The following is a 13,720-nucleotide window of genomic DNA, read 5'->3' as shown; positions in this document are numbered from 1 at the left end:
GTCGCGTCCTCCGCTGTCCGGCGCCGCGGAAGAGAAAGTGCCTGTGATCAGACCCCGGAGGAGGTCCAGCTGCGTGTCGCTGGGGGAAACCGCAGCCGGTTACTATGGCAGTGGCAAAATGTTCCGGAGACCTTCTGCCTTGCCGGGGGCGCCGGCTGCCTGCTGGCCCTGGGGCTGGATCACTTCTTCCACATCAGGGAAGCTCCTCGTCGTCCTCCGCTGTCCGGCGCCGCGGAAGAGAAAGTGCCTGTGATCAGACCCCGGAGGAGGTCCAGCTGCGTGTCGCTGGGGGAAACCGCAGCCGGTTACTATGGCAGTGGCAAAATGTTCCGGAGACCTTCGCTGCCTTGCATTTCCCGAGAGCAGGTAGGTGAGGCCGGGAGCACCGCCTGGGGAGGATGCGAGCGCGGCTGAACCAGCTTATTTGAAAGCGTGCTCGCGTCCAGGGGAAATCAAAAGGGGGAGGGAATATTTTTTGTTGTAAAAAGTTGCAGGGAGCTTTTCGCAAAGTCAGAAGCGAGTACCCCTTATCTTTCAGCAGAAATGAAATAGCCCACCACTCCTATTGGACTTTTTTTTTTTTTTTAAGAATGGCTTTTTATGCAGTAGGTGAGTTCTCAGAATGATTTCTGGTTTCATAGGGTTGACTATTCCGACTTTTGAAATATTCTGGTGTATCTTTTTGGTGCCATTTGTCTTTTTGCTGTTATGTCTGCCTATAACCGATAGCAATTAGGATGAGGAAAACTGTGGCTTTTGAACTGTGGGATATCATTATTGTGATAATTGAGAGGACCAATCAGATCTTAAAATAAAGAGCAGCGGTGAGCTTTGGAGCAAACTTATTCAAATGAAGACAGCCGTGTACGCTAATACAGTTTTTTAGATCGACTCATGGTCGTATTTATTTCTTGTGTCTGTAGGAATATGTTTTAACATTTTAACCTTTAAAGTTAGTAATGTCTGGAAAGAACAAAAGCATTTACATTTTTTTTTCTCGTAGGCTTTCATTTTTTTTCAGGGAATTCAAATCATTAGTAATGAAGTTACACCTTTAGATAGCATTGGGTAAACCTGATCTACATTACTAAGCAATTCAGTGAGTAGATATTGTTCATTGAGCACTGCTTTAGCTATAGTCTCTCAAATCCTCACCTGTTGGGTAAGTTGACCCTAACATCAGTTTAAAAGTGCGGGAATTGATGCTTACAGAAGTGACCCAATTTTGCAGGTCCAAATAGTGGCTGTGTTAGGATTTCTGTAGATTTTCAGTTTTCAGTCGTGGTTCTGCACATTTTAAAGGTAGTCGTAGAAGTTTTAAGTAGGATTATCTGTCGTTGGTGTTGGTATTTAGAGTTTGATTAGTGATTTTTTTTGCGCTGGGACCCAGTATACAGGAAAAAAGTTTTTTTTTTTTGTCGTAGAAGTTTTAAGTAGGATTATCTGTCGTTGGTGTTGGTATTTAGAGTTTGATTAGTGATTTTTTTTGCGCTGGGACCCAGTATACAGGAAAAAAGTTTTTTTTTTTTTTTTACTGCATTCGTGGCACTCGTCTATGTTTTGTTTCTTCTCTTGTGTTTTCTTCAATAATCTACAGGCTGCTACATTGACTTTATGTCATATTAAGCACTGACCTGTAGTGTTCCACGAGGCAACACTTGGCTTCACTCCATGGCTTCATAGGCCACTATTGTGGTCTGTATTTGGCTGAATGATTGAAAAAAAATGTTGCTGTGCTGTTTGTTTTCTAGATTAACTATTAGTGATAATAGACAATGCTTAGAAAAATGTTTATCAGTAGAAAAATTGTTTTTAGGGGATTCACTGTACAGCAAAGTAGTATCAACTATTTTCATAGAATAACATTTGACTTTTGACTATAGTGAATATAGACTGTTGACACCAGAAAAATCTTTTAGGATAGTTTTATTGCGTTTTTTAGACAAATCTGAATTTAACATGTTGCTTAACATTTTTTTTACTATAATTTGTTGATGTAGCCAATTAGATTTGTTTTCTTGTAAATTGAAAACTAGTTTTTAAAAATCCTAATGTGCACCTTCCATCATATCGACCTTTATCAAGGTGCACTGCCTTCCAGGTAATTTCATTTAATATTTGTATTAGAGGATAATACAATTTTTGCTTCTGAAAATGCGTTTTGTTTTGTTTTTAAGTGAAGAAACTCTTATTTGCATTCTACATTGTGTAGAAACACTTTTTGGGTCTTAAAACATATGCTAGGGGACGGGGATTTAGCTCAGTGGTTCTGCCGCCTGCCTCACAAGCACAAGGTGCCGAGTTCGATCCGCGGTCCCTGGTACAAAAAGAAACAAACATACACACACACACACACACAGCACTAATAGTGCAAGTGTTTCTATATGGTCACTTAATTTTTAGTATCACAAAATTATATCATTTGGGCATCTGTGGTATATGATATTTTTAACTTAGTAGAGATCATAACAGCAAGAATTTCTATTTATGCTCTTTAATAGCTTGTGTGCTCCATGTGTAATATGTTAAATAATGAGGAAATTTATGAAAGTAAAAGATCAAGATTGTAATTTTTAAATATCTGTATACAGTAATTGTAAAAACACTTTGTTTCAGAAAGTGAAGAAAGAAAAAAAGAATTTGGGTAGAACCTTCCACAGGGAAAATTTCCTGGATTTATGGGGAAAGAATTGAATATCAAGTCTTGGCTCTACTGGTTAATGTCGGAAATGTCAGGGGTTCTTTCTGGGTCTCAGTATCATGTCAAACCAGAGGATTGCAGTAGATAAATTCTGTTATACCTTCTAGTTTTAAAATTAATTTCAGTTATTTATACTTTTGTTAAGGTATAAATAAGAGTGAGTATAAAGGGTCACAAATTAATTTTCTTGGAATTTTACTTTAGTATTGAATGTTGATATTGTTAACCTAAAATTTCAAAGATATAATAATTGGAAAAGATGGACAGATTCTTTATTTTTTTGGATAGAGAGTATTTTCTTTTAAAAAGTATATTTTGGATTCATTAAAATTATTACTTTCATTTCCTTAGGAAATTAAACATTTTTATTAACATCTTTGAAAACTACTTGAAAATATTTATCAGTATACATTTTTTTATTGTATCCAAATAGATTTAATTTAAGTTTTAACTTTGGGATGTTATATTAGGTACCATGTTGAAAAATAATGGCACATGTTTATGAAACATTTAAACTATTAGATTTATAGTAGTTGATTTAAATACTATATAAATCAGCTCTTAAATTTTTTCCCCCCTAAGATTTAATGTTTAAATCTAGTTACTGCTGACTGTGTTCTACTTTGGTGAGTTCATAGAAGGAAAGGACTAAGTTTGTAATCTGTCTTTCAGGAGTCAGCTGAAAGTAAAAGGAAGTTAAAGAAAAAAAATCACTTGTCTATGTAAAAGCTTTATCCAGTACTGAACAAATTAGATTTCTATGCCATTTTTAAATCTTACAGAAAAAAATAAAACAAAACTTCATAACAAAATAGTGGAGGTAATAATAGTTAACATGTTGTATATCATCTTCAAAGTGTTACTCAGAACAATATATAAACAAAATGAATCTCTTACAAAGAAAGATAATAATGTAAAATTTTCTTTTCAACAACTAAGAAAAATTAATAGTACAAATGAAACATTAGTATATATGATTGTATATTCTGCAATGTAATTTTTGGCTATTCAACAAAATCATTTTGAGTGTGATTAGGTAAATATGAGGTTTCGAAGGGCCTCAGTTACTGTGCAAGATTTTTTTTTTATATGTAAAATATCAAGTGCTTTTGTAGTTAGGTAAATATTTTAAAATTTTGGGGCCTTAATGCCCATAAATATCATTTAAAGTGTTAGTTTTAATTCAACAAGGTGTACATGTGTAGTGTGAAGACTTAAAAAATGTTTTAAAAAAGTGTAATTGTTTACCTTCTTCTGGAAAGCATACCGTGAATTTCTTTAACAATAATAGTCTTTTTGAAGTTTATAGCTTTAGTGAGTGAATGTTTTAATTTCATGTTAATATTTTGTAGTAATGGCAGCCTACATAATAATGTTATGTTTCATTTTGTAAGTATTGTATGTACTCTGTCATCAGGATTACTTTTTGAAACACAAATATAACCAAGTCATTTGCCCAGTTTTAAAAATGCCTCCTGGCTTTTAATTGTCCACAAGATAAATATTGATTGTTTCTTGCAAAGTCCTTCATAATCTGTTTCTAGCTTTTTCTGTTGATTTTTAAAAAGCATTTTAAGACTTAGGGATTTCTGCCTTCCTGGATCCATCCTTGGTTCTGGCTTTCTGGGTGCTGCTTATTGTTATTGAGCTTGTTTTTTCTTTTTCTTTCACCATTTCTCTTGGTTGCAATTACTTTAAGCAACAGCAGCAACAACAACAACAACAACAAAAGAACTCTTTGGACAGTTAACGGATACTCTAATATACCATGTAAACTTAGAGCAAAACTTCATTAAAATAGAGGTGGCCATATTTAAGAATAAAAGTTGAGAAGTCAGAGGAAGCAATGTTGATGTGTTGTAGAATATTTTATATGTTACACAAGATAGTAACATTTCTGTGATTTATGTTTCCATACATTGAATGAAAGGCAAGCATAAGTAAAACTTCATTTGTTTTCCTTGTTGTCAGGCTCTTTGTTCTTCAGTGGTGGGCTCTTCTCTCATCCACTTTCTCCTTTCCCTTTTAGTGATCAGGTTAGTCTGTTTCCCTAGCACACTCTTATGCCCTTCTCTACCCTATCCAAAGTAGGAAGAATTTGTACTTTGCTAAAAGGCTTATTTTAATATAAATGTATAGAGGATAGTGGAGAGATTTAGAGTTTAATGGAAATTTGCTCATTACATTGAAAGGAAAGAAGTTTAATTTCAGAGAAAAAATATTGGCTCAGAGTTATACTGTGAGTTATTGTGAAAACAAGGCCAAAACCCAGGTCTTGACTTCTGGTCCACTTACTTTCCATGAAGCGCATATGTACTTGTTAAGTCATAGTTTTCCCAGTGTCTTCAATTACCTAATAGAATGTGATGTCCTTGGTTAAGGAGGTGTGTGTGTTGGGGGGGGCATTGAAGGAAAGGGGGGAGAGTAGGGACTCTTGAAATCACATAGTTTATAATAATTACCTTAGAGATAAACTTTATCTGATATGGTTATTTCGAGATGTCTTGTCAGGATACAGCTGGTCTTAAACTCATGTGCCTTTAGGGACCAGGCACACAACATAATATATATGAGGATGAAGGAGAGTACTGGGAAGGATGTGAACTGCTTTGCCTAAAGTCATTCCATCTAATCAAAACAAATGGAGTAACTGTGTAAGCCAAACCAAACTTTAGAACTGGGTTCTGTCTGTAGTTCTTAACAGTTTATAACCCTGAATTGGTGACGATCACCTTGTTATTCACAAACTGAACCATGCTTATTTACATGGCCTTTAGAAGCTTGTTCTTGGAACTTGGAGCAGAAGATCTTTCTCCCAATTTTTTTTACAACCTAAAACCTTTTCTATAGCATTGATTTTTTTCTAGGAGACAATTCATACACTTTTGCTTTCTCCTTCAGCTATGGTACATTTATTGACTCCTTCCTATCTCAGATTTCATGCAACTTGAATCCAGCACATTTTAAATAGAGTTTGAATTCAAATTTTTTTTTTTTTTTTTTTTGGTACTGGGGATCGAATTCGGGTCCTTGTGCTTGTGGGGCAGGCACTGGAACCACTGAGCCAAATCCCCAGCCCTTGAATTTAAATTTTTGATGAGAAATATCACACAAGACTATTTTTATATGATTCCAGGAAAAAATTTAAAAAAAAACAAGTCACATACTACTTGTGTTCTTTGGTGGCTTCCCTATTCCCATACCTCCTACATCCTTTTCTGCCCCAGAAGTTTCAGCTGTCTTCTGAGTTTTTCCCTCCTGTTTGTTCCTTTGCATGGTTTTATACTTACAAATCCCCATAAATGTACCCTTCATGTTATTAGTGTTATCTGCTTTTGAATTTAAGATAAATAGAATCAGACTATATTCACTCTTGGGTTTTTTTTTCCCCTTTTTTCTTTGACAGTCTCTGAGATTCATCCATGTTGACATAATTAGCTGCAGTTCATTTTTTCAATGCTTTGTAGCATGTTATTATATGATCATTGTAAATTTATCTATCCCTTTCACTATTTATAGAGCTTTGGGTGTTTTCTAGTTTTTTTGTGTGTGGTTATATATTGGTGGGTCACAAGGTGTGTTTATATTCAACGAAAGTCCTGTGTGTATGGCAGATAATGTAATAGCATCCAAAAATATCCATGTTACCTTAAATTTGTACGTTATCTCACATAGCAAAATGGATTTTGCAGATGATATTAAGGATTTTGAGATGAAGAGATTACCCAGGATTATCTGAGTGGGTCTAATGTATGTTTGTTTCTTTCCTTGTTTTGAGATAGGGTCTTGCTTTGTAGTTCAGGCTGGCCTTGCACTCACTATGTAGACCAGGCTGGCCTTGAACTTGTGGCAGTCCTCTTGCTTCAGCCTCTCCAAGTGCTGGGATTACGGGCATGCACCACCACACAATTGAGTGTATTTGCAAAGGTTTATAAGAGGTGGAGGAGAGAGGCAAAAAAATTCTGAAAGGAAAGTCAACAATATAAGTAAATAAGTATGTAGCACACACCTTTAATCTCAGCATTCTGGGAGGCTGAAGCAGGAGGATTTGACTAATTTGAATCTTGGCCTGGGTAACTTACTGTGTTTCAAAATAAAAAAATGGCTGGGGATGTAGCTCAGTGAGAAGGCCCTGAGTTTAATCCTCAGTACCACAAAACCAACCAACCAACCAGCCAACCATATAGCAGATATATGATTTGTAAATCTTTTCTTTCATTCTGTGGGTTCTTTCACTCTGTAGATAAGTGTCCTTTGACGTGTAAAAGATTTAAATTTATTTTTCCTCTGTTGCCTGTGGTTTTGGTGTCATTAAGTCATTGCTAGTGTTATGAAGCTTTCTTCTTATGTTTTATTCAAAGAGTTTCATAAAATTTTAGCTCTTATATTTAGGGCTTTGATTCCTTTTGAGTTAATTTTTGTATATGGTGTAAGGAAATGGTACAAATTTATTCTTTTGCTTATGGATATTCAGTTTTCCTAAGACCATTTGTTGAAAATACTGTCCTTTGCCTAGTCAGCAGTTTTGGCTCTTAATGAATATTAATTGAACATATAAATATATATTATATATTCATATAAGTTTATTTCTGGGCTCTCTCTTTTTTTTTTTTAAGCAATGGGGATTGAACTCGGGTCCTTACGTTTGCAAGGCAGGAGGTGGAACCAACTAACCTAAATTCTGTGGCCCTCTGGGCTCTCTGTTCTGCATTGGTCTTTTTGTCTATTTTATGTTGGTGTCACACTGTTGTGATTGTGGCTTTGTATTACATTTTGAGATTGGGAAACTTAAGATCTCAAACTCTTGTTCTTTTTCAAGATAGCTTTGGCTATTTGGGGTTCCTTTGCAATTCCATGTGAATTTTAGGATGGATTTTTTTATTTCTGCAAAAAACATCATTTGGTTTATTTATTTATTTTTAAGCCTGAGATCTTGCTTATGCTAGGCAAGTGCCTTACCATTGACCCATACCTCTAGCCCCTGGGTTTCTTTTTATTGTTATTGTGAAACAGAATATATAACAAAATTTTGTGTCCTGACCATTTTTGAATGTACAGTTAAGAAGTATTAAGAATATTTACATTATGAAACAAATCTCCAGATTTTATTTTGCTTTTGGGACTGAAGCTCTAACCCAGTGGTGGCGAACCTCTGGTGTGTCTGTTGCAGTGGTTGTTTGTTACCATTGAAAGCTCTAAAATGTTTCCTGTTACTGCTCTAAATGGAATAAACAAATTATTTTCCTCTTCTTCAAGCCCTTAATAGTAAGTACTACCATTGTACTTTGTTTCTATGAATTTGACTACTTTAGATATCCCTTATAGGTAGTATTAAACAGTACTAATCTTTTTGTGATTGGCTTATTTCACTTGGTATAATCATTGGAATTTTGATAGGAATTACATTAATTCTATAGATTGCTTTGAGTATATTGGCATTTTAATAAGTGTTCAAATCAATAAGCATGGGATAGCTTTCCATTTATTTGTGTCTTAATTTCTTTCATCAACATTTCATAGTTTTAAGTCTACAAGTTTTTCACTTTATTCTTTTTGGTGCTATTGCAAATGGAACTTTTCTTAATTTTCTTTTGAACTGTTCATTGTTGGCATACAGAGTGCAGCTGACTTAATAGGATCTTATGTCCACAAGCTTTGTTGTATTTGTTTATTCTCATAGCTTTGTGAAAATTTCAGTCTTGTTAGTTTTTGATCAATATTAACACTGCATATGTAGACTGAAGCAAAACTACCTCTCTAGTAAGGAAGTGAACTAAAATTGTCACAGATAAGCAAAAAGTGAGAGTTTTATGATCAAAAGTACATACTCAGGCAGAAGAACTGAGACCAAGAAAGAATGCTAATGATAAATATATTGGCTAAATTAAACCAGCATTGATGATGTAAAACATTAACACTGAGGAGATAACAGGCTGAGCCAAATAACCACAACATTGTATTTATATTAGATAGAAAATGAGAGTAGTGTGATTAAAGCCTATTTCAAGAGTAAGGTTAAAAGTCTGAATTCCAAGTTTATTGCATTTAGTCACACAGTATTTGCATTTATTTCTGTTATATTTTTATATGCCTTCTATATTTTTCTTCTTTTCTTACATCCACCTCCTACATTTTTCTCATTATGTTAATTTTTGTTAAGCTGTACTTAGAAGAAGAATAGGGATTATTCATTTGGATTAAAAAAATACTTACATACTCTTTAGTAACACATAGAAAGGTTGAAGATTAAATATTGGAAAAAGGATATAAAACAAATACTTTAAGATAGTTGATAAAATACTAACAGAGACAAACTAGGTAAAAACTTCATACTAGAGCAAAAATAACATATAATTATAAGAAATTTACCAGCCAGGAGTGGTGACACACACTTGTAATCCCAGCATCCTGGAGGCTGAGGCAGGATTCCTGAAGTTTGAGGCCAGCCTGGACTACATAGTGAGTTCAAAGCCACTCTGAGCTACATAGTGAGACCCTTTCTCAAAAAACCAACCAAACAAACATAGGGTCTCTCACTATGTAGTTGAGACTGCCCTGGAACTCACTATGTAGCCCAGGCTGGTCTCCAACTCACAGAGATCCTCTTGCCTCAGCCTCCCAAGTGCTAGGATTACAGGTGTGTGCCACCACGCCCAGCATGTACATACATCTTTGTCTATCAATTTATCTATGCCTGTATATATTCATACAGTTCACCCACAAAAGAAATGTTTCACTATGTAGTTGAGACTGCCCTGGAACTCACTATGTAGCCCAGGCTGGTCTCCAACTCACAGAGATCCTCTTGCCTCAGCCTCCCAAGTGCTAGGATTACAGGTGTGTGCCACCACGCCCAGCATGTACATACATCTTTGTCTATCAATTTATCTATGCCTGTATATATTCATACAGTTCACCCACAAAAGAAATGTTTTCATGTGAGTATATTTTACTCTTATCTTTAATTCACTCTTATCATATTAGTGTGCATTTATTCCCACTTATCTGTTACCTGTATTCACCCATGTTCCAAAAATAATATAATGTGATAAAACTTTGTGATGTCCTACTGTGTTTTACCAATATTTGAATCATCCCTTTGTTCAGAGTATCCATGTTACATACACTACCCTTCCATTAGCTACAGGTACTTAGTAGCTCTATTGTCTATCAAATTGACTGACTTAGTATCCTAGTGCCTGTGTTCAAGTAACCCTATGTAGTAGCCAAATGCTGTGTCATATTGCCTGTGTCATTCACTTCATCTCTTCTCACAAATAGTGCATCATATCATAAAGGTGAGTATAGTACAATAACTTAGAGTTCACGTAACGTATCATGGTTATATTGTTATAATTATTCTATTGTATTATTGTTGAGAAATCTTAGTGTGCTGAATTTATGAATTAAATTTATCTTAGATATGTATAGAAAAAACAGTGTATGGTAGAGTATTGTATGTAGTACTACCTGTGGTTTCAGGCATCCACTGAGGGCTAGTAATGTTTCCCGTGTGGGTTAGGGGAGACTATTGTATTTTATTTATACTTTCATAATTACTTTCACAAGTATTAATTCTCATTTTTGAACATAGGAGTGTGCTAGGTATTATGGGAGAAATAGATGAACAATACAGTTTTATCCTTATGGAGTTTATATCTAGTTGAAAAAGTTGTATAAAGTATGAGACAAAGTTACATTAATGTTTTATTTCCGGGCTGAGTGGAAGGCAAAAAAGTCATCAATATTTTAGAGGGGATATATTGGAAGTCTGCATGAAAGAAGCATTTGAAGGCTGTATTCAACTTCGGTGGAGACAGCCGTTAGGGCTAATAAGCTGTTGGAAAGTAAAGAAAGTTCACGATGTGGAAATCAGAATGGATAGCTGCTAAGTTAGGAGTGTAGAGTTAATATAGGAATGTTACCAGAAAAAGACTGAAATTATTTGAGAGTAATATGTTTGAGAGTAATATGAAGATCTTCAAGGCCTAAAATTTTGTATTTATTGTGTATTCATGGACAATGTTAGAAGATTTTCCAGGAGTGGAGAGACATTTTTCTTATTTTAGGGAGACTACTTAAAATGTGAAGGATAGATAAGAGAATCAAATGACTAGGAGCAGAAAGACTGTTACAGCCATTCATGTGAAAGACTGAAAACAGTTAAGGGTGGAAAGGTTCAAGTACCTGGAGAAAAAGGAAGTATGAAGATGTTTCAAGTCTAAGAGTCTGAAAGGTAAGTGGTGTCATTAACTAACATAGAAATTGCAAACAGTAAGTGTTTAGGAGAAATGATAGCTTGGTTTTACTAATTTAGTGTGTTGTTTTAATATATACGTATGCTTGATATGTAAATGGGATGTACATTCATTGAATGTGAGGGTAAAACATTTGTAGTTAGAATCTTTCATACATATTTTGGAGTTCATTATGGATATGTTATATTTATTTTTATGGTTATTTTTTGTAAGATTTCCATGTTAACCCTGCATGAAAAGAAAAAAAAAACTGGGTAGAGATTTCCTCCTATCATTGGTATTGTCATTAGTAATGAACTGATTTGCATGAAAGTGAAGCCAGATTGCTTATGTTTGATTGGTATCTCTGCCACTTATGGGATTCAGGACAAGTTGTTTTTATACCTCAGTTTCCATGAGTGTGAATTGAGAGTGATAATTGTATCTGTCTCATTAATGTGAGATGAATGTGATAATGAGATTTCATTGTGAAGATGAGTTAAGAATCTGTAAGTTCTTGGAACAGTGTCTGACACCTGGCAAGGTGTCAACAGGTTGGTTATTGCTATTAATAGCGGAAATTTTCATCTTTAAATTGCTTGGTGGCATATGCAAAATTAGTCTACAATTAATAGTAAATTTTTTTGCAACCATAGTTTTCACATAGTTGCATGGAGTATACATAATTTTAAAACTGAGCCTAGATCTTTTCTCTTCTTCTTCCTCCCTCCCTTCCTTTCCTCTCTAGACAAAATTGAGTCCCTTCCTTCTGTGTTTCACTTAACATTCTCTGTTGTATTTGTGTTGGCGGCAGGTCATCATTACTTCTGTATTTTATGTTCATTAAATGCAGGGACATTATTTTATTTACTATTTATCTCTGGTGCTTGGCCTATACCAAATAGGATAATGAACTGAATTATTTCATTAACTACACTCTCATTATTATTTTATGTGATATTTTCTCCCTGTGTAACAGACAGCAGTTATAATTCCATCATTGAAAATGACTTGGGGGCCGGGGATTTAGCTCAGCGGTTCGGTGGCCTGCCTTGCAAGCGCAAGGACCCGAGTTCAATCCCCAGTACCAAAAAAAAGAAAAGAAAATGACTTCAGGAAGATAATGCCTAAGCAATAATTGCTTGAAATCAAAATCCAGAATCCAGTAAGGGGAAGCTTTTTTTAGGAGAATGCCTGACTATGGGTGAGTCATGGAAGAATAGTGAAAGTTGAGAGAATGGAGACTAATGTAGAACACTGCAGGCAGGAATTGCTTCTTTAAATAAGGAAGAAGCAGATAATGATGATTTGAGGTGAGACCATAATGATGCAATAGTTCTGTAAACAATTTTGACATGAGTTTTTCAAGTGTGGCTTACAGAAAAGGCTTAAGAATTGATTCAAAATTCCTAGGTGTTTGGTTCTTAATTAGCAAGTTACAATAGAACATTTTTAGTGCTTAAATTGCAGCTTTTTTTTTTTGTTTCTAGGGAGAAATTTACACTCGGTACCAATTTTCTGATTTTTGGAATGCAACCAAGGCAGAAGATAAATTATTAGTCATAATTATCTAGCAGGCACTAGAAATACGATTATTTTGAATGAAATGTATTCTTGTCAGATAACTGACAGAAAATGACTTTTTACAAATAATACATTTTTAGTTTAAAAGATTTTTGCTGTGACTCTCAAATGTTTACTCCTTTTACTGCATTCTGAACAGATGTTGATGAAAATAATTTATTTCCCTGACAAGTAAGGGTTGTTATATACTGTCTTACTGTGCTCATGAAAGAAAGTGGTTTTAAAAAAGACACTTTGGATATAGCACTAAATGATGGCTCTTAGATTTTTACCTGTTCTTTAATATGTAGTTATTTTGCCTGCTCTTTGCTGTAAGCAAAAGTTATTTCTTACTGTTATCAATTTTTAACAGACCTCTCCTTTCTCAGTTTGTTACTGATTATCAACAGTGGGTCAGGAAAGTAGTTAACCAAGCTAATTGGAAATGGCTATAAAAAAAGGAAAGAAAAGGCCTAAAAGTCTTTCTCACGAATATTGTATGAACTTAGCAACATCTGTTTTGACTGTGCAGAGACCTTGTTTCTTTATTTTGGAAAAGAACCTCTGAATAAAGGAAGTTGTTAGTCATATTGTTATAACACAGCATCTAAAACAGATTTTTTTCTTTCTTAGTGTAAGGTATACTATACATACTGTAAAGTGAACAAATTATTCAATGTACTTTTACATTTGTATACACCTATAATTACCATTCAGATAAAAATACAGAGTATTACCAGCTCCGGTAGTTGGCTTTCTCATGTTCTTTCCTAGTTGATGCCTAACACTCCATAACACTCACCGTTCTGTCTTCTATTCTAATTATTCTTATTGTAATCAGTTTTGCCTATTTTTTAAATAAAGGTACACACATGTTCTTTTTTTTTTTTCTCTCATTGAGTTTATTGGTACATTTTAGGTACACAGTACACTTACATTCATCATTGGGATCTTGTACCTTTACATGACAGGTCTTGGTTCTCATTTTTTCCCTTGTCCCTGCCCTCCCTTCACCCTCTCCTCCCTTCCCTATTTATAATCACTTTATTTCCATTTTTTCATTTTTTCATTTTTTTTCCTTTTCCCTTATTACCTTTCCCCTACCCTTCCCATTTCCCCTACACCTTTAGCCCTTTTCTTCCTATTTCACATTTTCAATTATACCATTAGTATCTTAGGTACCATTATAGTTTTTCACACCAGAGAAACTATTCGGTAT

The 13,720-nt window shown here is 34.7% G+C and overlaps 1 protein-coding gene across 1 annotated transcript in view; it reads left to right on the top strand.

The window, feature by feature from the left end:
• Pde3b (phosphodiesterase 3B) overlaps positions 1-13,720 on the top strand; it is a 143,801-nt gene that overhangs the window by 1,371 nt on the left and 128,710 nt on the right. The window contains exon 2 of the mRNA XM_019206193.1: positions 112-366. Within this exon, the coding sequence (XP_019061738.1) occupies positions 112-366 (255 nt within the window). The remainder of the gene's footprint in view (positions 1-111; positions 367-13,720) is intronic.

This window comes from Fukomys damarensis, unplaced genomic scaffold, assembly GCF_012274545.1.
Source record: "Fukomys damarensis isolate Sample0158 unplaced genomic scaffold, DMR_v1.0_HiC HiC_scaffold_16, whole genome shotgun sequence".
In the NCBI taxonomy this organism is placed as follows: Eukaryota; Metazoa; Chordata; class Mammalia; order Rodentia; family Bathyergidae; genus Fukomys; species Fukomys damarensis.
Note: the sequence above shows the minus strand (reverse complement) of the source record. Positions and strands in the feature narration are given on the sequence as shown.